The sequence below is a fragment of the Marmota flaviventris genome, chromosome 13 (assembly GCF_047511675.1).
Source record: "Marmota flaviventris isolate mMarFla1 chromosome 13, mMarFla1.hap1, whole genome shotgun sequence".
Taxonomy (NCBI): Eukaryota; Metazoa; Chordata; class Mammalia; order Rodentia; family Sciuridae; genus Marmota; species Marmota flaviventris.
This window is the reverse complement of record NC_092510.1, coordinates 28586885-28613235: the sequence shown is the minus strand read 5'-3', so window position 1 is coordinate 28613235 and position 26351 is coordinate 28586885. Positions and strand designations below refer to the sequence as shown.

At 38.3% G+C, this 26351-nt stretch overlaps 1 protein-coding gene across 6 annotated transcripts in view; it reads left to right on the top strand.

Moving 5' to 3' along the window:
• The window catches only part of Pcsk5 (proprotein convertase subtilisin/kexin type 5), a 434410-nt gene that overhangs the window by 228179 nt on the left and 179880 nt on the right, over positions 1–26351 (top strand). For all 6 annotated transcript variants that reach the window (XR_011704087.1, XM_027940145.2, XM_071600559.1 and 3 more), the window contains exon 10: positions 8490–8593. Coding sequence is in view for 5 of the 6 variants with exons in the window: in XM_027940145.2 (XP_027795946.2) it covers positions 8490–8593 (104 nt within the window). In the remaining variant the exon portion in view is untranslated. The remainder of the gene's footprint in view (positions 1–8489; positions 8594–26351) is intronic.

Sequence of the window (26351 nt, the reverse complement as noted above, 5' to 3'; positions counted from 1 at the left end):
TTCTAGAATCTAAAATACATGGTTATCATAATAAAGTTTAAAATTAAAACTGAACATTTAAAAAGCTTGTTTATAAATATACTTATTAATAAGCCTATAAGAAAACATAATTTTAATCTTTTGTATTTTTCAGGGGAAAATGAGAGTAAAAAGGGGGATTATAAAGTAACTTAGGATAATATGAATCGCAGAGGGGGCTAGAGCTGGAGCTTAGTGGTAGAGTGCTTGTCTATCATGCATGAGGCCCTGGGTTGTATCCCCAGCACTACACAGGAAAATAATAACAACAGAGCTGCAACAGACGATTTCTGTTGCCTGTTCAGGAGTTTCACTGCTAGCTTTTGAGGTAAGAACTCTGCATATCTCTGAACTCTGTAGAAGAGAATTAAAAGCATTTCAATCTGGAATTCAGTTTTGTGAAGAAAGTATGGTTCCAGGACTCATTTTAACATTCGATATAAAGCACTAGGCTATCAAACCAAAGAACATTCACCATGGTCACTGCCTCAAGGTCCAACCATGAAGCAGGAAGATCACCACAGATAGAAATCACTACCATCAGAGTGGGTGCCAACCACTCATCCCCAACCAGCTCAGACGGCTGCATACCCACGGGCTTGTGTAAAACCAGACCTTTATGACAGGCCTTAGTAACATTATTATTTTACTAAGCAGTCTTTCCAAAAGTGCTGGAAAAAAATCATATCATTCAGACTTAGGAACATTGAGGAAAACCTAGTTTAATGAAGTGGAGGTTCATCAAATGCTTGTGTAAATTCAGAAAGTAGTTCTTTTTCTCATGGTATGGTAGACTGTTAACCTCTACAAATAATCGTGACTATTGTTTTGGAAAATCTACTGTGTTCCAAGCGCTTTGTATTCATTACCTCAAAATCTTGCAACTACTTTGCCAAGTAAATGGTATTGTCTTCACATTATGGCAGTGGAGTCTGGAAGAGGGTCAGTGAGTTGTCCGATGTTATATAATTAATAAGAGGCAAATCAAGATTCACCTAGGTCATCTTCACTCTGAAGCACAATTTCTACCATTCTCATGTGACTAGACTGTGTTTATGATTATTTTGAGAATGAATTTGGATGAGAAATAGAAATGCATGGGAGTGTCAGTGTCTTCCTGCAGAACTGAGACTGTTCACCTGGCTTGCATATTTACCCCAACACCCCATGAGTGGAAAGATAAATTTAGTGAGGAAATGTTCCTACTGTCACGTGTCATCTACTCCAAAAAGATTTTAAAGGTTTGGGACAAAAATGAGGGCTATCCCTAGATTCTGGGCTCTGGATTGGGTAAAGATAGGCCCTGCATTCAGGGTGCTACTGTGAGAAGGAGTTGAATCTATAGGAAGCACAATGAGAAGCTTCACAATTGAGACTTGATCTCAATGCATGAGACCTATTAGTGTACTTCCATCTGACCATTCTTCAGGTTTATTTGGTATGAGTTTAAAAGCAAAAGACTTCAAGGAAATGATTATTGGGCATACAAACAAAACATCACTTGTTTGTAGTGTCTGCAGGAAACATAATCATGGTCTTTTAAGTGTAATAACAAGCCTATGTTAACCAGGATTTGTGGGAGAAAAGATGCTTCAGTTTAAATGACAAAATTTGGGTGTCAGGGATTGAACTCAGGGACACTTGACCACTGAGCCACATCTCCAGGCTTATTTTGTATTTTATTTAGAGACAGAGTCTCACTGAGTTGCTTAACACCTTGCTGTTGCTGAAGCTGGCTTTGAATTCGTGATCCTCCTGTCTCAGCCTCCCAAGCCCCTGGAATTACAGGTGTGCTACAAGGCACACAGCCAAAATTTTTCATTGCACATCAGAAAGTATCCTTTTTTAAATTTTGTACTGGGGATTGAACCCAGGGGCATTTAATTACTAAGCCACATTCCAGCCCTTTTTATGATTTCTATTGAGGCGTGGTCTCACTAAGATGCTTAGGGCCTCACTAAATTGCTGAGGCTGTATCATGCTGACCATCACCTTCCACAATCCTGGCTATTCTCCTGCCGCTTCCCTTTTCCTCCCACCCCTCTTTACTATCTAGAAATAATCTTCCTCCCATGAAGATTTTAATTTGGTGTCAAAATACCTTAGATACAGAGATATGATAAATTGTGGTATATATGTGTACTAAGAATTGTAATGCAAAAAAGAGAGAGAGAGTACATGTAAAAAAATAAAAATAAAAATAAATTGCTGAGGCTGGCTTTGAACTTACCACCCCCCTGCCTCAGCCTCCAGAGTCACTGGAATTAGAGGCATTCCCACCTGCCCAGCAAGGACTGTCTTTTCTTAAGTGTATTTAGAGACCAAGTTTCTTTACCCTTGTTTTAGACTAAATTCATAGAATCAGACCGTGGTTTCACAAGAGAATGAAATAATAATTGGATTTGGTGGTTCTGACCCCATTTTTCCTTTTCTTTTACCTTTTCTGCTTTGGTTCAAGTGTGGGTGGGTCATAAGTGGATGTCCAGGGATACCCACACAGTTCACATTCCTAACTCTTGAGGTATTGTTAATTTTGTTTTTTGATACAGCAACCCAGCTTTAGGCCTGGAGCTTTTGAGTTATGGTAGAACACAAAACAAACACACTCTTGATTTCAGTGGGACTGACTCTCCCGATGCTCTCTCCTTCTTCACTATCTGACCAAAGCAGATGGACTTCCTTTGTTGAGTGGGTGGTCTTATATTCTTGAACCATCCTTTGCATGCACTGGCTGCAATCAGAGTAGTGTTTTTACAGATCTCATCATGCTTTAAACACCTTCCGCCTCATCTTTGTTGATTCTGCTCACAATAAAGCCATTCTCATAATTACTGAATTCTGTAGCATTGGTACAATGACATTAATTTTCTGGCTACTTGTTCCCATTTCTATTTTACACACTTTTAAGAAACATGAAAGGAGGTTGGGTTTGTTCTGGATTGCTGTTGATTATTTAGTAAGTTGGATATTTGGCTGATTGCTGGTTAGCCATGCAATTTCTCCATTGATCTAGATAATACCTTATCATTTCATTAAACAGAATTACTCTTTTATTAAACCAAATTACCCTGCTTAGAAAATGGCTTTCATTATCTATATTTTCTGCAGCTCTTCTTGTTAGTAAATCCTTCTTCAGTGATAATATGTGTATCTGTTGTTCCTTTTATCAGTTACCACCAAATTGCTCATAATGATAGATCCTTTGGGGAAGTTGGGGGATCTTTCTTCCCTTTAATAAGTACAGTTAAATCAATTACGCCAAATTTCAAATTGGTCCTTGTTTCTAAGGACCACCACATGCAGTTTTATTTCAAACACACATCTGTGGAATTATCTGGAAGAAGTCTTGATGAGGATTTTTTTTTCATTTTTAATATATGAGCTAGCAGTTGAACTTAGAAATTTAATAAGAAACACTACAGAAAATTTTGCTCTTGGAACATGTCCTGTTACTTCTAAATCTCATATAAGGCCTATGAAATGCTTTGAACTGCTCCAAACAGGAATGTAATGCAAACACAAGGTAGTAAGGGTGTCATTGATTCTCCTGCTTTTGCCAATATTAATGACAAGTGATCATTAATAGAGATTAATTGAAGAGAAGAACTACCTAGCCAAGCTGTGAGCTACATCAGAATGAGACCATGACAGGCCAGGTGACAAATTCATAACAATAATGGTATAACATGGTATAATCATAGTATGACATGTAGTATATGTTTTCATCAGCTTTTTTGTTGCTAGGATGAAAAGACCTAACAAGAACAATTAGAGGAGTAAAAGTTTATTGAGGGCTCACAGTTTCAGAGCTCTCAGTCCATAGATGACTGACTCCATTCTTTGGGCTCTGAAGTGAGGCAGAACATCATGGTGGAAGAGCACGGTAGAGGAAAGAAGCTTGGGATGTGGCTTCAGGAAGCAGAGAGAGCACTCCACTTAACAAAATATATACTCTAGCTGGGCTCAGTGGAGCACACCTGTAATCTCAGCGGCTCGGGAGGCTGAGACAGGAGGATTGCAAGTTCAAAGCCAGCCTCAGCCTCAGTGAGGTGCTAAGCAACTCAGTGAGACCCTGTCTCTAAATAAAATACAAAATAGGACTGGGGGTGCAGCTCAGTGGTGGAGTGCCACTGAGTTCAATCCCTGGTACTCCCCCCACCCCACTCCCACCCCCCCAAAATAATGTATATATATACACACACTCTAAAGTCATGCCCACAGTTACCCACCTCCTCCAGCCACACCCTACCTGCCTATAGTTACCACCCAACTAATCCTTTCAAGTGGATTAATGTACTGATTAGGTTAAGGCTCTCATGACAGTCATTTCACCTCTAAACTTTCTTGCATTGTCTTCCACATGAGCTTTTAGGAGTACCTCATATCTAATCATAACAATGTACATGTCAAATACGTTATAAAAATAATGTGATTTTCCTGGCGTAGTATTTTTTGTTTATCTTTGATAGAGTGTGCAAAAGCTAGGCCCTTAGAATTTATAATCTATATTAAATAATCTCCTGAACACCATGGTAGATAAACACCAACCAACCAGCCGGGCATGGTGGCACATACCTATAATCCCAGCAGCTCAGGAGGCTGAGGCAGGAGGATTGCGAGTTCAATGCCAGCCTCAACAAGTTAGCAAGGCCCTAAGCAACTCAGTGAGGCCTTGTCTCTAAATAAAATATAAAAACATGGGCTGGGGATGAGGCTCAGTGGTTAAGCGCCCAGGGTTCAATCCCTGGTATTTAAAAAAAAAAAAATCAACTGAGCTGAGAAGTAGGGTGTATATGTAAAGATTGTGTGACACTGAGAAAATGACATCCCATGCTCGACTTCTTTATCCACTTTTCCAAGAAAGACCTGAGAAGTACTGTGTGTGACCCTGTATCACCTTTATAGATCCATTCTGCAAACAGCATTACCCAGTGATTGATAGCAGAAGTTCAGCAGCCAGATCTAGCAGGTTTGAACTCTGGCTGTACCCCTTATTACCTCTGTGTATTTGAGTGACTGCATGTAATTCAAAGCCTCAGTTTTGTCTCTGTGAAATGAGAACAAGGGTATTTCCATCATATCATTTTTAAGATTTTATACAACAGTACTGCATGTAAAACATATAGTGCTTGGCTCTGGCACGTGCCTGCTAAGTGTGGATTATTATTACAAGGCCAGTAAAAGAGGAGAAACTTCTTAACCAGAAAGATTACATGTATAACCGCCCCCTACAAAGTCATTTTCATTTCATTGCTTTGAAAGGCCACATGCAGATACACAGCTCTTTCAAGCATTTAGAAGTGTTACTTTTTTGGTGATTATCATACTGAAGGGAGTTGTCAACATATCCAGGAAGAAACATAAGGGGTCTGTAGCAGAACACCACATGGCTTATAGCAGGGTGGTGGCCAGAAGGCTCAGGTTGAAAGATACTACTCTTTTCCTCTGGTCTATTAGATTTTTGGCCTCTCGACTGTTGCTTGCCCTAAAATTGTTGGTGCTCAATCCACCTGTTCTTGAAAAGAAGAGGGGCCTTGGTTTTCCTAGTCCAGTATGGAGTATGAGCCCAGGTACCTGCAGAGAGTCCTGCATTACTGTTGTGGGATGTGCTGCTCCCAGCAAAGGGTACTCCATCTTTCCTCTAAGCTTTTGCTCTATGTATTGTTACCAAAACGATCCATTACCACTCTTTGATAGTCTGACTCAATCTTTAGTCCCTGCATCATCCTTGGGAGCAAGTAAGATGCAGTACAGGACCCTGGGTTGGAGCCCCAGTACTGAAAAAAAAAAAAAAAGAATCAACAAAGTAAGATGCAGAGTAGACTTCCCCTTAAGCAAGAGTCCTCTTGGGATACTGGCAATATCTAAAACATGTGCACCACAATTAACCTGAGCTAATTAGTTATCTTCCTACAGGTAGAAACAAACCCATTGGTTTCCCACATTATCTTCTTTATTTATTTGGGGGAAATTCAGAAATTTTTCAAATTAGATTATTTCCAAAGTTGTGTGTGTTATGAAATGTCAGAGGAAAGTCATCCAACCCCCTCCTTCTTTCCACGTATAGTTCCAATTTCCTGACGCCAATTTCTTCCTTCTAATTACAAGCACTCCAAGAAGAACTAGTTTTTGCAACTCAGCATGAGAACAAGTAACTCTTATTTCTTCAGGCTGAGTTGAATACAGGAGACTTCCTGAATCTGCCAGAATACAGCTGCCTAAGGTACAAGATAAGTCTTCCCTGTTCTATTATTTTTTATATGTTAGCACTGAGGTTCACGAGGGGCAATATATGTGATCAGAGCCCTGTGCTAGATATTTTTGAAGGAATTTTGCCCTGGTGATAAGTAATATGGAAAACGGACTTTTTTTTTTTATTCTAAAGGGTAAGATTAAAAATATGGGTGTTTCGACTGTGTGTTAACATTAATTTTAAATCACTAGGGTGATATCGTTGATATAGTTGTCAAAGCCAAGTGTACCTTTTGTTGTCCTGCTGTTCATTCATGGGGGAAAACAGCGTATGCTCCTTTGGGAGGGTGTGAATGTCACATCTCAGGCGCAGTCCGAGCATCTTCTGCTGAGGTCAGCATTCAGAATTATCCCTGTACTCATTTTCTCATTTCCCTTACAGCAATATACTGAGTTTGCTGAATTATGTGAATTCAGAGTTAGTGAGCCCAGGACCCAATCATGCTATTTATTTTAGAAGCAAAACTTCCCTTTCTTCTGGGGTTCACCATGGACCTCCCTCTCTTCCTTGAGCATTTCATGCCTTCCCAGCTTCTAAAATTGGTTCCTAATGAAGGTCGTATCCATGCAAAACAAAAATAATTCTGTTTTCATTGTTCTTATATCATTAAAATTTCGTAAGTTAGGTTTTAATTTCCTGAATATAAGTTCTTTTGCTAATGCAACCTTTTAAAATAATCTAGAGCCAATCTTATCCCCTCTGAAAACCTTGAAAATGGCAGTACTCTCCATTTATCTTAAATCTGAGAGCATAACAAAAAGGCATCAGATCAATAGCTCTTTTTTTTTCTTCATATTCAAACCACCAAATAAGAGTCTTAGCTATTTGTTCATCAAAATGTGTGCTGATGCTTTTTAATAGCTCATCATGTACCAGGCACTACATTAAGTAATTGACATTGCTTTAACTGATTCAATCAGTACAATATAGTAAAGTAGATTTAGTATCCATATTCGAAGTGAGGAAATTAAGACTATGAGAGGTTAATTTCACATAGAAAATGAAGCAGCCAGAATCTGGTCATCTGGCCCCCTCCAAATCACATAATGTCATAGGTGTGATGGGGGATTTAAAAAAAAAAAAAAAAAAAAAGCAGTATAAAGTGAAGTACTGTGTAGTCTTCACCGTAAAAATTGGCTGCAATTAAGACAAGTTTTCTTGCAGTCTGGGAGATCCCAGTATCCATTCATGAGCACATGAGACAGACAGAGAGTAGTTTCTTCCTCTTTTCCAAATTTTCTGTGGCTCATTCTTGCAAAGGAAGGTGGTACTTGAGAAAAAAAAAAAAAATGACCATGCAGGCTGCATGATAATTACCATAATTCTTAGTGAGGTCAGAGATTGTCACATCTCAGAGTTCAAGACTGAATTGAATAAGTATCCTGAGGAGAATTGCATGGATGCATTGAATCAAATGCCTTCTAGAAAATACATATTCCTTGAAAGAGAACAAAAATTCTGTGTGTATGTACTGGATTTATTTTCTGTTTGTTTATGACTGGCATTGGGTTTTCCAGCGAGCCTGTCTCCTGTTCACTTGTTGTCTTGTGCTCTCCAATGCTAACCGCCATAAGAACTAGGTATCCAGGACTTAGCGTAACAGCTACATATTATAAATTAAGTGCACCCTCATAGTTGTCTGTACTGAGGAGCCCAACTGCAGATTCTGTACCGAAGTCTCTTCCTTGAACAACAGTGAAAATGGGAACTGGATTTCAGTTGAGGTTTTCCATATTCCGTGTGTCTATACAAAGAAGGCTGAACATCGCTAAGTTCTTTAGTAAAATTGCAAGTCAGCTGCCTAATTATGATTGAACAAGGCATGTTCCAGAGACCTTCCATTTTGACTTTAGCTTACTCTCAATTTCCGGTAATGATGCAGACTTTTACACCAAGTACGACAGTGCTATGATGGGCAGCCATTTTGTTGAGGAAACTGGAAACCCTCACCCTTTTAAACACTGAGCTACAGACTTCGGTCCTGTTATTTCTTCCATTTAAGGTTACATTTTCTGCCTCCCCCAGACAAATGTCACTTCTCCATCTTGAGAACAAAGACAGCATTTGGCCTTTGGTTATCCCAAACCCAAATCTTTGCCCCTTTGTTTTTAGTACTTTGCCATTTTGATTTTGCTTTTTTAATTTGCTTGTGACTCTCTGCTTCCCCCATCTTTTTCTTTTTTTTTGGTACAATGATTCTTACCTTGTCTTTCCCCAGTCCGTTTCTGACCTGGAGAGACGTACAGCATGTTATTGTCAGGACTTCCCGTGCGGGACATTTGAACGCTAATGACTGGAAAACCAATGCTGCTGGTTTTAAGGGTGAGAACTTCTTTCATATTCTGTCACAGGCAAAATATTTTTTATTTTTCCCCCATTTTAAATGGAGAGCAGGAAAATACAGCTCCTCAAAAGAAATTTTAAATTTTGTGCTCACACAGAGCTTGATCTTTTAGTAAATAAAAGGCAGCTTGATGTTTTTTAAAATTAAAACTACACATATAATAAGGCAGACTTCCTTGTCTTCCCATATCATAGAGGTCAGGTTTTTAGATCGACCAACTCCCAAGTATAGTCGGCCTATGGGACTCCTAATTAGCTTACTTGTGCTGTCATTGATGATCTGAGTTGTATTTTAACAATGTATTTTAAAATTCTTTGCCTTCTATAGTGATTACTTCCTCTTAAGTAATAATGGATAGATGTTGTTCACTGTAGTGTAACACTGTTAGTCCATGCATTCTGTAAATTTTGTTTTTGTTTTTGTTTTTTTTGTAACTTCCACAAACAGAACAACAGGCATACTTCTAAGAGATGTTATTTTGTATAGACCAAAAGTTCTCATGAAGCTTTGTATCGTTCAGTCCTTATGCACCTATGCACAGGTATAACAAGCACTGAATATTTTCCCCATGGCTAATGCATTTTTTATATTATATTTCCTTCCAATGGTCTTATTAATAGCATTCATTTTATTTATTGTCAATGATAATACATGTTGTAATAAAAGAAAAATCACACAGATGTTCTAAGGTTTAGTATAGTTACTCAAGTTGAAGATGACTTAAACTTTAATCAACTAAGTTTTAACTAGATTACTTTTTTATCACACATGATTTTAAACTTACTCCCAATAATTTTAATATTATAACATAGTCCCCTGTGCATAAGAACAATGTGCCATACCATAGGAAATATCTACTTAAATAAGATTCTGTTCTTCGAACTGTAGGTAATAATCTGAATAATCCTGAGCAAGACATTTAATTTCTAAAGGTCCTAACTGCCCAAATTTATGCATTTTGGAAACTTAATAATATTGTCTACATGTGATATCTTAAATATGCTCTTAATATATCCATATGGAATTATGCCTAATATATGCAAATAGTATGTTGGAATACGTATTTAAAAATTATTTATAAATAGCTTATAATAGACTCGTGCTTAGCTAGAACCTATCAATGACAGGTAACCAATGCACGTAAATAGTACTTTAAAGTTTTCACCAAAAGCTTTGTTCCATTTTTTAAAAAAAAGACTATCCCTCTGATTTTGAGTATTAGCAAACACCTCTTCCATGCTTATAAAGGGCATAATGCAGCAATATTCAATGAATTTTTTAATCTTAAAGAGTTGTCAGTACCTGGTGGGATCCTGTTCTCTATAGCCCCAGTCAAGTCACCTGATCCCTACCTTATAACATCATCAGGGCACCATCAAAATTATTTGAAATTTATTGTTCTAGAAAACCCAGAATATATCTTCCATCTTGGTTAGCTTCCACATGCGCCCAACTACTGCTGTATAAATCCACGAGGATTGGAGCAAGGAACTGACGCAGAACCTTGGCTGGTTCTAAGGCTGGAGTGAACTTCTTAGCAGAAGGTTCACAAACTAAGTACGTTGACCTCCATGAAGCTGAGGAATCAACTTTAACCCAAATAAACGTCTTAGTTTTACTTATTCCTTTTTGGCAACTTAAAAGGAGCAAATGGTTCTAATAAAACACACAGCTCTTTTGAAAACCCCTGTTGGTTTTGGAGAGGGGGAAACAGAGGATTTAGACTAAATCACCAGACCCAAACCTGAATCTGAAGGGGGCTGTACGCTGCTTCTGGCAAGGAGGAAATAGTATTTTACTATTGCACGTGGCAATATTTAGTATAATATTTCACTCTACTCTTAGATGGCTGCCAAGAGTAACAATTAAAGTTCGCTTTTTCATAGATGAATTACTCTGACTGGTCTGGGCTCCCAGTGGAATTGTTTTGTAATTTTGTTGATGGCAAGCCCCATATTTCATCTAAACATGATCATAATGAGATGAATTTTTTAAAGAGTTATTTTCTTCTGTACTCTAAACATTTCCATCCCCTCCCAAGTGTCTCACAAATAAAAGCGATTACGGCAGAGGCTAGCGAAAGAAACAACGCACTTTGGGGAAGCAGAGAATACAGGTCACCAGGACCGGAGGAAAAAAGCAGGCTGACTTTTTATGAAATGAGAACTGCAGGAACAAAAAGACCTAATGTTTGGAAGAGGTTCCTGCAAGGAGAGCTCAGTAAGACCTCGTCCTTTCAATTAAGTCAGCTGACTTTTGCAGGCCTTGCTGAGCAGAAATCTATGCCATACATTTCTCCCTAGACAGGAGAATACGAAAGGAGCCTGCCACCAGAAGCCTGTGCCCACAGGTGCTCTCCCCCAGTCCCACCCTACCCAGATTTAACACTGAGTGAAATGTATGCATGATGAATTCAGAAACGCCTGTGCTTCTCTGAGCTTGCTTTTGTGACCTAATGATGAGCATTTGATTTAGAGTATGTAAAAAGGGTGGGGGGACTGATCTCAGTGATGGAGATGTTAGTATCCAACAGAATTTCTTTCTCATCTGGTAAAACAGAAGCCACTTAGAGTAGCTACCAATTCAGTTTGGGTTTTGTAAATCAATAGATATTATCACTGACAAAGAAGACCTACACCCTAAATAGCAGCCCCTGCCAAATCTACTTTACAAAACCTCCCTGTATGTCTTCAGACAGACTGGGATGTCATACCTCCCAGGCAAACAGTGAGGTTAGACAGTGGATGAACTAGACAGCTGGGGGCCCTCCTAAAGGCTTGATCCAGACCACCCATTTTGTGTTGTGGACCTAGAAGGTGGAAGGCATTCCCTGGTCCTGAAGTAGCTGTGGGCTTCCTGCTGACAGGTTCTTATGCAGGCCCAGAGGTGGCTTTGAAACAACAAAGAAAGGGGCTGTCTGCTGATTATCTCTGTGTTTCTCAGAGAGGAGAGTGGGATTACCCTGGAGTTTCAGGAGATAAACCAGGAACCCAGAACTTTCTCTAGTCCTGTGTTCTCATAGTAGCACTTTGTAAAGGATCCAATAGTGAGATTAGCTCTCAGTAAGGGAAACCCCAAAGATGCAAGCCACTATCAACATTTTTATGCTGATGGCACCTTAATTTTTGAAAATCTTAATAGAACTAAGATTATTCTGTCCTGCTGATTCTTGAAAAATAATAATAATCCCTTATAAATGTCTTTTATAGTAAGTTTTTCAGAATAAACATCATCCAATGAATACACATTATGAAAACTGACTAAATGTCGATTTGCCTTGTTCATTTGTGAATAATGCTCATTAAATTTCAAACTACACCTTTTGATTTTATAACTCCTCCAGAGAAAGTTTTTTGAAAAATAAATGGGACAAATATTATACATCAAGGAAAGAATCTACTTGAAATTGTAAGTGTGAATAGGAAATTGCCTTAGATCAGATGAATGGGTTTGGTATTTTGCCAGTGGAGAAGTGAAATCTAAATTCTAGTATTTTGCTACTGACCAACATGTGTAATGCCAGGAGATGACTCTAGCATTAAGCTCTTTAGGATTTTGTCAGGATTATCGCTTTTTCTCCCTTAATCCTTTCCCATTTCTTTTATGACAAGGTTCTTCTGTTTTGTTTTGCTTTCTCTTCTTTTTAATTCTCCCTCCACGCTCCTTAAAATGTACCAAATAGCTATAGAAGTAGGGAGGGCTTTTTTCATCTGGGTGGTTTTCTTCCCAGAATTTAATTGATGCTGTCTCTTCACTTTTTAATATTTCCTAGCAACTTCAGTGTGCCAACCCAACTCATGTTGAAGTGAACCCAGGAAGTGGGCCAAAACATCGGGGGCTCCATGGTGTTGCCTAGTCAGATCTGCTCTGGCATCATTCACATACACAGACAGACATTTTTGTAACACCTATTATTATTTTCCTGAGGTCTAATCCCCAACAGTCATTTTAGAGAACAGCATCAATGATCCTTCTCTCATCTTCTAAAATTAAACCCAACCTCAGCAACAGAAGGCATCTAAGACAGAGAATACCCGTTTAGTGTCTTATGTGTACCTCCAGCAGCTCTGTTCAGGCACACAGGATTGTGGCCCCAGAGGGCCATCCAAAGACTTTCATTTGGGCGTTCTTGATAGTCTGTCACTCATTTCAGTTTAGGAGGAAGTTAGTTAGCTCTTGGGGGAGAGCTATTCCCTTCTACTGCTTTTATATAAGTAAACTACCAACCCACCGACCCTCTCTCCCCCATGTTCCTAGGCCAAGCAGCCTGGTTCTGACTCCTGACCTTTGGTTCGAGTATGCATTTATGATCATGATGGAATGCATGGACGTCAGTGCTTTAGCTTTATATGGATTTATTTGCATTTGGATTGTATGACTGTATACAGTTAAACTCTCTTAAATCTAGGAACAGGAATAGACGTCAGATAATAAATTAGGACCTTCTGTCATCTTTACTAGGCGAAAGATGGAAAAAAATGTCATTGAAAAATCAAAAATGACAACTCAGTGAGCGAGGGTACCACGCCTTCCATTTCACTGCCCTCCCAGACTATGTAAGTCTCTTTTTTTCTTCCAGCATGTTGCTGAAACCTCCCATCCCCACTGACTCCTTCTTCCACCACAACTAAACTACTAGATTTTTTTTTTTTAATTTCTAACTGGTTACCCACCATGGGGAAAATGATTGACAGTCTAACGTGACCTCTTAGCCTGTGAGACCTTAACTTTTAATAACCTTTATTGCTTTCAACTGCCATCCATTTATTTCCACGGGCAGGGCTGGTAATTTTAAGATGTTCCAATATATTTTGAGTACCTACCCATTTTGCTTTCACTTTGTAACACTTATTAAAAGGAATTAGAAATGCTGGAACCATTAAGCATGCCAAACGAGAGGTTTTGAATTGTTGTTTTCTTTGTTTTTCACGTGTATGAAGTGATTTCTAATGCTCTTGCCATGGGAAGGGGTAAAGTTTCATTTTGTTTTATTATTTCACTGTTCAGATAATATTTCATCTCTGCCACCTAGCACGTGGATTTGCTGCTGGTAGCTGTGGTTAAAGCTACATAATGCACCTTAATTGGTAATCCGTACATTGCATTTTTGAAGAACGGTCAAAGTGAAATGTTATTCATATGATTCGTGTCAAAGGTGGGATTAGAATCAGATGCTTGACTCTAGTTCAACCAATTTGCAAAAAATATAGTAATTATTACTTGGAAAGACAGAGGGAGGTAAATATATTTGATTTTTACCTAATAAAATTTGCTCCCTGAAAATGCCACTATGCCACCTGATTTTTTTTGTCTTTTGAGATTGTATATTTTCCTTCTACCATTGTGCTCTGTGACCTCACCCTCATTCCCTATTCATTGACTTAAAGCTGTTTTTTTCTTCTTATTTATTTGTTGGCCATTGTATATGTGAGCTTATTTCTACCTTATCTACAAAAATATATATATATGAATCACACATAATTTAGGAATGTTACTTTACTTCGTTTGTCTGGTGGAGATTTACCTAAATGTCTACATGGGAATATAGGTGGCCTGACAGCAAAGTCTGTTGAGTCATGGCTTAATCTAGAATCTTATATCCACTAATCCCATCAGAATGTTCTACTCACACCTACTAAATACGTGAAGTTTAATAATATGTCCTGCAAATGAAAAACCTTTTTTTTTTTCCCTCTGCTGGCCTTTTACTGCATGATGGTGTTAGATTTGCTGGACTTTGAGTGTTTTTACTTTGGTTTGGTTTTGTGTTCCTGTAAGTTTTAAACACATAGTTTTACACTTTAAATCCATCCTCAGGCCTAGGTAGTAGAGATCTTGCCTTGCCTAGCATGCATAAGTCCCCGGGTTCAATCCCTAGCACACACACACACACAAAAAATCCAGCCTCAGGATAGAATTTAAATGATAGTTATACTATTTGCCTATTATTTCTATGTAAGATATAATTAGGAGAATTATGTTTGGAATATTTTTGGTTTTGCCACAGTCTTAATAACCAAGTTATATTTTCTGTGGCTTTGAGGAAGCAAATCAAGAATTGTGCACCTTGGTTTTTGCAGAATGTGGGTGTCTAATAACCAACAAAATTAGAAGGCTGATTGAATGAAAAGTGCTTTAAAAATGGAAAACACCAAACATAGCTGGGCAGGGTGGCGCATGCCTGTAATCCCAGCAGTTTGGGAGGCTGAGGTAGAAGGATCACGAGTTCAAAGCCAGCCTCAGCAACAGCAAGGCACTAAGCAACTCAGTGAGACCCTGTCTCTAAATAAAATACAAAATAGGGCTAGGGATGTGACTCAGTGGTCGAGTGCCCTTGAGTTCAATCCCTAGTACCAAAAAAACAAAAACAACAAACAAACACACACACACACACACACACACACACAAAAAAAAAAACACCAAACATAAAAAGAAAGTCTTAAAGGTATATTTTCATGTTATATCTGTTTTCTCTTACCTGAAATAAGGATAAATACATGGAACTATATTGTAAATAAAGTGTTGTTTGGGGAATTGAAAATTAATTAAATGACCTAAAATGGGCTACAAAAAAAAAAAAATTGTACTAAGGACTTTACAATGAAGTTATCATTAATGTGTCTTCAGATGAATTTACTCCACAATCGTATATCAATGTTACCACAACTATATGTAAATTTTGTTTTGGAATATTTAAATGCTATCATTAATTCACCCTAAATGTCCTAAGTCATAATTAGTTACTTCAATATGGAAACTAGAAACAGAAATTCAGGTTGATTGTGGACTACCAACATCCTGTTGACTCTTTAGTAATTAATATGCCAAATAAAAACTATAAGTGTAAAACCTGATAGCAATAAACAAAAGCTTCTATGTAAGAGAAAGTCAGTGTTTCTTTTTGTGTAATTACTTGAAGAAATCCAAATTACTAACTCTAATGAGGCTGGACCTCCCCAGTAATTTTATTTTATTGTATTTTATTTTTTGCAGTACTGGGGATTGAACTCAGGGCCCTGCGCGTGCGAGGCAAGCACTCTACCACTGAGCTACATCCCTGACCCCACCCCAATAATTTTTAAAACTCCTATTTTAGCACATGACTTTGGCTGTTCTTAATAGTAGCAAGTCTTGATATTTTCTAGTGACAGTTGGTATTTTAAGCAAAATAAAAGTTAGCAAGCCCTAAAACCAGTGATTATAGAGGGTGAGTAGCAAGAGCCAGACAGGGCTGTTTTGAAAAGTATGTTGTGATTATGAAGTACTGAAATGGATTTCTTTGAACCACTGATGATGGGATTCTGAATCCAATTCCAAAATAAGATTTTAAAAACTTAAGCCAAGACACAATCTTATCTAGAGACTATTTTGAAATTTAACAATCATTTTCTTAATTTGAGATTTCCTGGGTTTTAAAATCAAAGATTCACTCTATATAGAGTCTCAGAGCCTGGGCTTCAGTCAGACAACCTGAGATCGAATTCCAGCTTTAAAAACCAATGAACAGTATATCTAGCCATCTTTACACTTTTCTTCTAAGCTTTATTCAGATAAATGTATATACAGTGAGAAAACACTATTTTAATTCATAGTATAATGCATTTTTTTTTTTTTTTTTTTTTTGGTGCCAGGGATTGAACCCAGGAGTACTTAACCACTGAGCCACATCCTCAGCCCTTTTTATTTTTTGTTTTGAGACAGTGTCTTACTAAGTTGCTTAGGGCCTTGCTGAATTGCTGAGGCTGTCCTCAAACTTAGGATCCTCCTGTCTTAGCCTCCTGAGCTGCTGGGATTACACGCAGGTACCCCCCTGCCCAGCAGTATAATGCATTTTGACATGTATACATACATCTTTATAGTTACCACCATGATCAAAGATCCTCTCTATGACCCTAAAACATTCTTTCTTTTATTCTCCTCCCTATGCCCTGCCCTACATTCACACCATGCAGCCCTCGGGCTACTTTCTGCCATAGTTCATCAGATTGCCTTTTGTAGGCTTACATCTAAATGGAATTATTTGAAACTGACTTCTTTATCTCCATCAAATATTTTCAGATACACCTATGCCATTAAGTATATCAAAGTTTGTTCCTTTTTATTGCTAATTAATATTCCACTGTACGAATATATCACAATTTGTATATTCCTTCACTTTTTCAAGGATGGCTTTCTGGTTTCCAATTTGTAGTTATTATGGGTAAAACTGCTACAAATAGCTATGTACAAGTCTTTGTGTGGGCAAACTGTAATTTTTTTAAAATATAAGACCAAAAAAAAAATCTCTCAAATTTGAACAGAGACCCCAAGAAGTGAGGGAATAATCCAGAAACCTAACCAGATATAGACCATTTCAAATAGCATGCATGGGACTTGTTCACCAAAAAATCAAGGGGATAAGAGGACCCTTGTAGGCAGAATGAAATGAGCCAAGAGGAAAATGAGGAACAGAGACTCCTATAAAGAATTTAGTACCATTTCTCACTCATAGGTTACACTTAGGCAAATTATCCCCTATATTTCCTGTATCACTCTAACATAGCAAATTCAGTTGGGAGTCTGTACAGATTTTTGTATAATGAAAATTGAACATATAGCTACTGACATGCATAGAGCTGTGCCTGTTAAAATTATGCATGTCAATAGAGACAGTAACAGCCCCAATTAGGGCTCAATACTTCATAGTCACATATGTCCTGCAACTCTTATGTTCTCATCTTTGTATTATTTTCTCCAATTTGGATTATTTGTTTGCATTACATATTGTGATTTGTAGTTGAAGATTCTGGATTGATGTTTAACTTCTTTGTGTTTTCTTTACTTGCTTTCTTTTCTTTTTTCTTTTTCTTTCTTTTTTTTTTTGGTACTAGGGATTGAACTCAGGGGGCACTGGACCACTGAGCCACATCCCCAGCCCTATTTTGTATTTTATTTAGAGACAGGATCTCACGGAGTTGCTTAAAAAAGCATAAGATCTGCTAATGATTGTGAATTACACTCATGCCTTGTGTATAAGCTAAATGAGAAGCAAAATTGAATCTAATGAGAGGGTGGAAGATGTTTGAGAATTTTAGGCGTACTCAGAGTTCAGGAAGCAAAGCTTATCTGAAATAGTGTCTTGAGTTGTTTCTTAGTCAGTTTGAGCACATGCCTGCTTTTGATTCTTAGTGTTTCCTGGAGGAATTATAACTGGAGAAGATGGCTACAGAAAAACTGAAGTTCAGGGGAAGGTGGGGAGAGGGCCCCCAGTGCAATAAAAGGGCAGGTGTGGTATGATAAGGATAATTTAAAAGAACTTCTGGAAGCAAAGCTGCTTGGAGTTAGGAGTTCTCATTTGATCTGAAATACATTTTAGACCCACTGTCGTGATCTGAGAAAGTGAGTTGGATAATAGTAATGACTTTGAAGCAAGTTGATTCTCGTCAAACAGTTTTATTTCCTCAATTGATGGCGTGAATCCACGGGTCCCGTGATGTGCCCTACAAAATGACATGCATATAACAAGTTGACCTGGTGAAATGGATGGATATTCTCTTGTGGTGATCACTTTATATTATCTTAGTATGCAATTGTATACTTATGACCTTAAGAACTGTGACATTCAGCAAAATTTGTTATCATCCCTGGCCCTCCTTCTGAAGGAGGACAGTTTTAGAGTTAGGATATATGATCATCTTTGCTAGATCCTTTTTTTTTTTTTTTAAGAAGAGAAAGAAATGATTTTTGAAATGGCTTTTAAATAAGCCCAGGGAGAAGGGTATAAGCGTGAGATTGCTCCTTGGAAAATGTCAAGCTAGAACTGTGCTTTGAGAAGCCTTCACCAGTGTCCTTTAACCCAAGTCTTCTCCCTGCCTGTTATGTTCACCACGACCTCAGAAAACCTCTTACCTTATGATATCTGAACTTCTTTTGAGTAAACACTTGTAAACTTTGTATTTACCATGCAACTTTGCAGAGATTTTAAAAAGTAAGTAATGTAATTCTGGGTCACATCTGGAGTTGCCAGATGCCAGTTGTGTGACGGTTACACAGGCAGAGTGACAGAAGTGTTTGAGTTTATGATGACTTTTTCTTCAGTTTTACCTGCATATGACTTTTCTTGGCTATGAAGTCCATTGTTTTGGGAAGCTGCATTACTTTTATGAGCCCACCAGAGGTTACAATGTAGACTCCTTCTTAATGCACTGTGTAAGATGATTCTGTCTCAACATCACTTGCTTCTATTCATGTTCTACTCTCAGAAGCACCATCATAGCTGTCTATATGCCCAGCCCAGACTGCTGTACCAGGTCCATGTCTCTGATCAGAGACAAGGAATGTAACTAGCTGTGTCCACACTGAGACTGTGGTAAGAGGGTGCTGTGGAAACTGGTTCAGGATCAACAACATGGCCCAACCTTCTTTGGCCTCTTGTAAAAACATGGAATTAGTAAAGATGGCTTAGCCCATCCTTTTATGCAACCCAGAGAGATCTCTATTTTGGTGCCAGTGTCTTTAATATAAACCAGATCCCAAGATTACAAAAGAAATCCTGAAAATTAATCCTGCCCTAGTTCTCCCCAAGGCCACTGCACATAGCAGGATACAGTGACACAGTAGGCCATCACTTTGCAGAATCTGCCTGGATACATCTGCTGTGAAATAAAAAGATCCAGACTTTTTCCCATTTAGATCTCAATTTAGACTCTTTATACATGCTCACATCTTGGTAGCCTACAGCATTTCAAAACAATTAAATTTCTATCACACATCCCAATAATGGTTTCAACAGACCTCATTTTATAGTACAATACTGGGAGAGATGGTACACCCTGAAATTTCCAGAATCATCCTTGAAACAGCCAAAAAGAAGGATATTGTGATCGCTGCTGGATGCTAACAAATGAGAATCTGAGCTTCGGCACTCAGTGTTATCCTTCCATCTGTGTGCCTGGTTAGTTTTAATAAAAAACTGGCCTATGCAAGAACACAAAATAACGTATCTTCACACACTCAGGGAAAAATCCCTGATAGAAATGGCTGAAGAAGGTCATTTCTCAGCAAGAATAGGGGAAAGTGTGATGGGCCAGATGTTAAATTTTCTTTCCAAGCCCCATGAATTTCTTTTTCTGCACATGATATTTTAATGAGTTTTGAAGAAGTTTTGAAGAACAGAGCAATTTCTATGCAAAAGACAAGTAGAGTTATCTACATGATTTCTAAATGACTCCTCCACCCTGTTACATTGCAGGGTTATTCTGAGCTTATGATTGATTTCAGACCTTAGTTGAAAGAAATACTGTGTGTCTTATGGACAACAGTAATCATGGATACATATATAATAGAAAGATTCTGAAGACTTTAGCTCCAGTCCCTATGACTTTGCCCAAGTACTTCTAATGTCCATGAGACTTAGTTTCTTCCACTGCAAAATGTGAATAATACTATTTTGCTAATAGGATTGTTATGACAATTTTATTAGCTCACAAGTGATAAAATACATATGTAAGCTATTATTTTTACCTCCCCTTTAGAATTTTATCTGTGCATTTTATTTGGAGTAGCATACTTGATGCATGAAATGCTTTTGTTTTCCAGGCGGTAGGACTAGGAAATCGACACTTCAGTCCATTTTCTGTGTTCACCTTTATACACTGTGTGGGAATTTTTACCTCAATTCAGAGAAGTCCTAATGCTATTGTATCAATGCATAGAACTTAACACCTTAAGTAATATTGTGCATTTGAAGGAGGAAGTATCTAAGCCATGCCCTCCTTGGAGTGGGTGAACTAATGCATCCACGAGTTAATTAAAAAAAACTTTATCTTCTTAAAAGATTTTTATAAAGGAAGCAAAAAAATTTGTGATAATTTATATAAAAAATTGATCTTATATACTGTACAGCCAGCTCTCATTTCTTGTACTCCTGGCATGAGGGAAGGTGTACTGGGAATCAGGCCTGCAGAGTCTCCTGCCCTATGTTGGAGATATTAGCCTACTCATGCAGATTTTCAAAGAGAGATGCCAGCCCAATAATATCAGCACCTGTGAAAACTTGTTCAAAATACAAATTGTGGGCCTTACCTCAAAACTACTGAAACTATAATACACACACACACACACACACATGATAGTGTAATCGGACAGAGCAATCTATGCCTAAATAAATCCTGGGCAATTCTGATGCACATGCGAGTTGGAGAACCACTGAATTCATTCACCCTCCTTATGCAATGAATTAATTTTCTCCCTGAGCCTTTGAATAGTGTCCTAATAAAAGGCTATCCTTAGAAGAAATGAAAAATAGTCTCTCAAAGCATGTTTTTTCTGCATTTGGATAAGGGACTTGTGAAAGGTGCTCACGAATACCTCATCCTTGTCAGTTGTTTAGCCATTTGCATTCATTCTCCTTGCTGTCAATTGAACCATGACCCTGAGTTTTCAAACTTGGCATCTCCTTCCTTGGAGGAGAGAAAATGTTTGCATTATCCTGCTGCTTCACTTCTGCCCTACCTTTCACAGTGAGTCTGAATTAGCTTCCCCATTTCCTTCTGTCACTTCCTGCAAGCCTGTTTCTACTTCCTCCTTCACCCATTCCCAGCTGGCCCTATCCCTAGGTCTTCCTGTAGCCTTTTCTGCTCTTCATCTCCTCAGTTCTCAGCTCTCTTCCTTTGCCTTTTGTGATGCAAAGATAAACCCTTTGTTCTTCTTTGACCTTTAAATTCCACTGTTCTTCTTTTACATTCCTGACTTCTTTCAATTATGAGCATCCTCTCCTGGCTAAGGGTTTCCATTTCCACATCCTTAACAGTGACTTTACCATCTGGAATCTCTTCACAAGGCCTTACCTCTGGCATTTAAAATCAGAACTTCCAAAATAGAACTCAAAATCTAACCTCTACAGTCCAAGGGATACCACTCTGCCTATCACCCTGTTCACGTTGATTCTCTCCTCACTTCTGTCACCTACATTGTGTGTGATTTGTGAAATTCCCTTGCTTCTTTCTTATCTAATCTCCTATTACATTGACCATTTGCACAATATAGCATGTCATCTCCCAAGTCTCACCATCTCAGGAACTAGTTTCCTGCTTCTGTCCTGTGCCCTTTAATATCCCATATAACCAATGCCAAGTCCATCTTGCGAGAATATCAGTTACATTACTTGATTTCCTGCATCAATGGCCATTCATTGCCTCCAGGTTAAATCTGACCATGCATTCCAGGCCAACATAGCCTCTTTGAGGAAGCCACAATTTCAAATATCCTCATCTCTTTATTTTCCCTCCATGAATCCAGACTATCCAAGTACTTAAGAGTCATCTCACATCTTATTTCATCTAAGAGAATATCCATGCCACATCAGTGGCCTTTTCTGAAACTTTACAAAAATTTCACTATTATTATCTCTTAACCTTAAAAAATTATTTGTCATGTAAATGAAAAAGAAAGTTCATGAAAAGCCTAACATTGTGCCTGAGCCTTAGGTGGTTAAGAGGTGGCTTTCCTCCCAGGGAGATGATGGCATTCCCAGTGACTGGGAACAGTTTCCTCTTCATGCTTTGTAATCATCAGTCTGTGACTGTGGGTGACAGTGCATGTCAGGTGAGCCAGTAGAGAGAGGTACAGATGGATGAAATCGCCAAATCTTTGCAACCCCTGAGTGAAAATGCACCATTTGAACAAAATATCAACTAGATTTTCTTTTTCTTTCTTTTATGGGAATTTAAGAAAAAAACAAAAGTAAGGGGAAATTAAATTAAGAATTTTCTAAAAATAATATGTGAATAACCCACACATACGAAGATCTCCTCTTGTTAATTATTTGCTCAGTTCTATACCAAGAAGATCCAAGCAGGGGAACTGACATATGGTCAATCTAACCTTTAATTAGCCTTTGCTCAGAGACCCTTAGAGTACTTTTTTTCATCTCCTTCTCATCTTTGTTCTCATCTAGACAATCTTAGTTCTCTAAAAACAAGCAAGAAAAAAAAAAAAAATACAATCTGGAGGTACCCTAGGCTACATAGAAAGATCTCTCCAAACTGGCAAAATAGTTCTCCTACTTCTGTTCAAGAAATATCCATTAAGTAAAACAAGCAAACTGCTTACTTATAACCATATTGGGAGCAAATTAAAGGGGACTAGTCAGGGGGGGAAAAAAAAGTAATTTGATATCTTTTTCTTTCCTTAAAATGGAAAGAGACCCTTGAGAGTATGCAGACTTGTATCTTTTTTTGTTTTATATATGCATATGTAATATAATAAATTGTGTATGTTTGTAAATATATATATATATATATATATATATATATATATATATATATATATACACACATATGTAAATGTAGAAGAATGTTTTCCTAAACTCTTACTATTTCTTCTCTGTAATGATGAGCCCATCTGACTACCTGCAGCTGCTAAGCAAACCCATCCCAAGGGGAGCTTCGAAGTACAGCCCCAGCAGACAGCCCAGTATCTGGAAACTTTCCACAGACAAGATGTCAGTCATACTGGTGACGGCTGGCATGTTTGGATCTGGCTGAAGTTGCTAAAAGAGCCGGAGACTTTAGGAAGAACAGGGAAAAATAAAAACAAACCAAGCAGCAGAATTCAAACTCCGTTTTCCTACCTGAAGGAAGTCTATGTTTTGCTCCACACAGCAGAGAAAATCATAGCAACGTCATTCTCACTCTCTGTGATTTTTCTATGCCTTTTTCTCTGAAATCTAAAAAGACTACACAATGAGGAGATGCTGAAGAGAGTGAGCAAGCCAGGGGATCAATGGTATGTCTAGGACCCCTGTCCAAGTTGGTCAGGTGTGAACTGTTGACATCTGGGGAATGAAAAGCACCACTTCCCACTTTATCATGCTTAGCAGGGTACAGTTAATGTTTTCAAATGTACCTGTTTATTTTTACCTTGAAAGAGCAGTACTTAAGTGTTTACATTTTGCAGTGGGACATGGTGGTTTAGTGCCGGGCCCTGGCCCTCTTGCTTGTGTGCCCTCCTCCTGTCCCACACATTTGGCCTGGTTTGATTATTAGGTGCAGAAGGCACAGGTCCCTGGCAGGAGCAGCTGTTTCAGAGCAGGTGGTTCAACACTTTGAGGATCAAAGAGCCCAGAGGTTGGTAGGACTACAACAGCTGCATGTAGCTCTTTGATCTCTGGTTCAGAGTTGCTACCCATCCCCAGATGAAGCAGCCTCCCTCAAGCCAGGAACTGGGATAACCACCTTTTACCTTGGTGGTTTACTAGCAGGTAGATGAGAACAGCAACGAATTTATTGATGGTGGATGACATCCAACAGTTGTGGTTGGGTTTCAGTTCCCCTGCAGTCTGGTCCGCCCCTTATTTCCTGAGATTTTTCCCACTTTCCCCACTCGCCTGCTGTCCACTTACCCCTCATACCACCCATCCTAAGGGCTCTGGTTTCTTCAGTGCCCCCAAGAACTATACTCAGCTAGCTAACCAGCAGGCTCAGTCCCGGCCTGTGGAATGTGCTCCCTGCATCTCATCCCAACTAAATCCTACACATGCATCAAAATACAACCCAAATATCCACTTACTGCAAGTCTCAGCTGACATCACAGCTGACACACCAGGTTCTAGTAGGTTTCTTCAAGTCCGTTCTTCTTACTGATTTCTTACCCTTTTTATATGTACAGTAATTACACAGTTTGGTGCTTTTAATTGTTTTTCATTATATCATAAAATTATTATTGTCTCACCCCTTAGTTGACTAGAAACACAACTCATTTTCTGTTTCTTTGGACCTCAGTATGGGGTTGAATACAGAGTAGATGCTTCACAACCCAACTAAGTAATATAATAACTAATCATATCAATTATTAGCTCATGAGGTTGAGTATACCTTATCCAAATTGCTTGAGACTAGGAGTGTTTTGTATTTCTTATCTTTTTCTTTTGGATTTTAGCGCGCGCGCGCGCGCGTGTGTGTGTGTGTGTGTGTGTGTGTGTGTATAAAATCAGGTATACTGAGAGTGGAACCCAATCTAAACAGGAAATTCATTCGTACTTCCTAAACGCTTTATATACATGCCCTAGAGGTAATTTTACATGGTATTTTTAGTGCCTTTGCATTTTGATGGCAACCTGTCACATGAGGTCAGATGTGGAATTTTCCACTTACGATGTTTCAGACTTTGGAGCATTTTAGATTTTGGATTTTAGGGATGCTCATCCTGTATCAGTGAAGTACATTGAAATGAACGCTTTTAAACAGTCAAGTATTGACCCTAATTTGTTAGCCAAGTTTTTGACATCAGTGATTGTATTCATTTTAACAAATAAAAATATACGCTCAGGATTTCTGTCTACCTTTTAGTTACTGGAATATTGATGTTGAGAGACGTGGGAATTCTGTGCCATTCCATAGTAGCATCACATTATGATCTCAGTGACGAATCTCCTAGTTTATCCAGGAATGGAGGTTTCCTAGGATACAGGACTTTCAGTTTTCAAATCAGGACAGTCTTGGGTAAACCTGTCACTTAGTTCCCCTATTCCTCAGGAATGATTTCCTCAGCAGAAGATACTGGCTGGAATTTTCTATAAATATTCAGTAATGGACAGCTGTCACCTAGTTGATATTTTTCCCTTTTATGCAGTTGTTTAAATTTCTCCTGGGCTCCTCGTGGAGAGCTTCTCTTGTTGGGTATTTGCCCTTTTTTCACGCTGTATAATGTTGTGCCTGAGTTTGACACAGTGGAGCAGCAGGAAAAAAAAAAAAAAAAAAAACACTTCACTTCAGAAAGCTCAAAAACTTACCAAAAGAAAAACTTTTACTTGAGCCAATCAACTTTTTAAAACTATATATAAGTGCTTGACTAATAGTCAAATTCACCATAATACATCCATTCCGTGTAATATTTAGCAGCAGCAGCATTTCAAGTAGCTGGCTCCAATAAGGACAATCCACTAGAAGAGATAAAAGTGTACCAGATTTCCCTGGTTATAGTTTCTGTTGCTCAGAAACTTCTATTTTTTTTTTCTATGGAGCTTCCTAGCTTTTCTTTAGAAGTGAGTTTTAAGGCCCCCTAGCTAAAATTATTTCTTGAGTTGACTATATCTGCTTTCAAACTATGCAGTTACTTACTTGTGTACCTAATGACCAGCTTCTCTCAGCACTTCTGGTCTTATCAGAAAAAGAAAAGCTACTTGCCAGAGAATATTACCTATTTTCCTGAGTTCTTTTGTTCATCTGACTTCAAGCAAGGAAGCCTTTGGATAACTGTGAATAAAAACTAACTATCTTCTTTGCCATAAGACAAAACCATTTTCCTGAACTTATCTGCAGAAAGGAGCCTATTTATGGGGTCTCAATTGCTGTCTTATATGTATCATGAAATACACAGCCTTGTAACCCTAAAGAAAAATATATAACGAGATGCAATTTCTCAAGTTCCCTTTATTGAAGCAGAGCTATATCATTCAACAATGAATAAATTCACTTTCTAAAAAAGGCATAAATAATTTTGCTACGAAATCTTATGCATATTCCTCATTCTCTCAGTAACTTTCCAATATTTGATTTTTTTAGTCTTGCCTAATGCTAAATCAGAAATAATGTTTGCTGCCCCCACTCACAGGAGTAGAAGATTCTGCTAGAACCAGTCAGGATCCCTGTTCCTGTCAACGTTAATAGCACTCGAATTTCATAGAATTTTGCATTTGCCTAGTGCTTGCGTAGAGTGGATTCTGCTTAATCATCATAAAATTATTTCAAGGCTCAG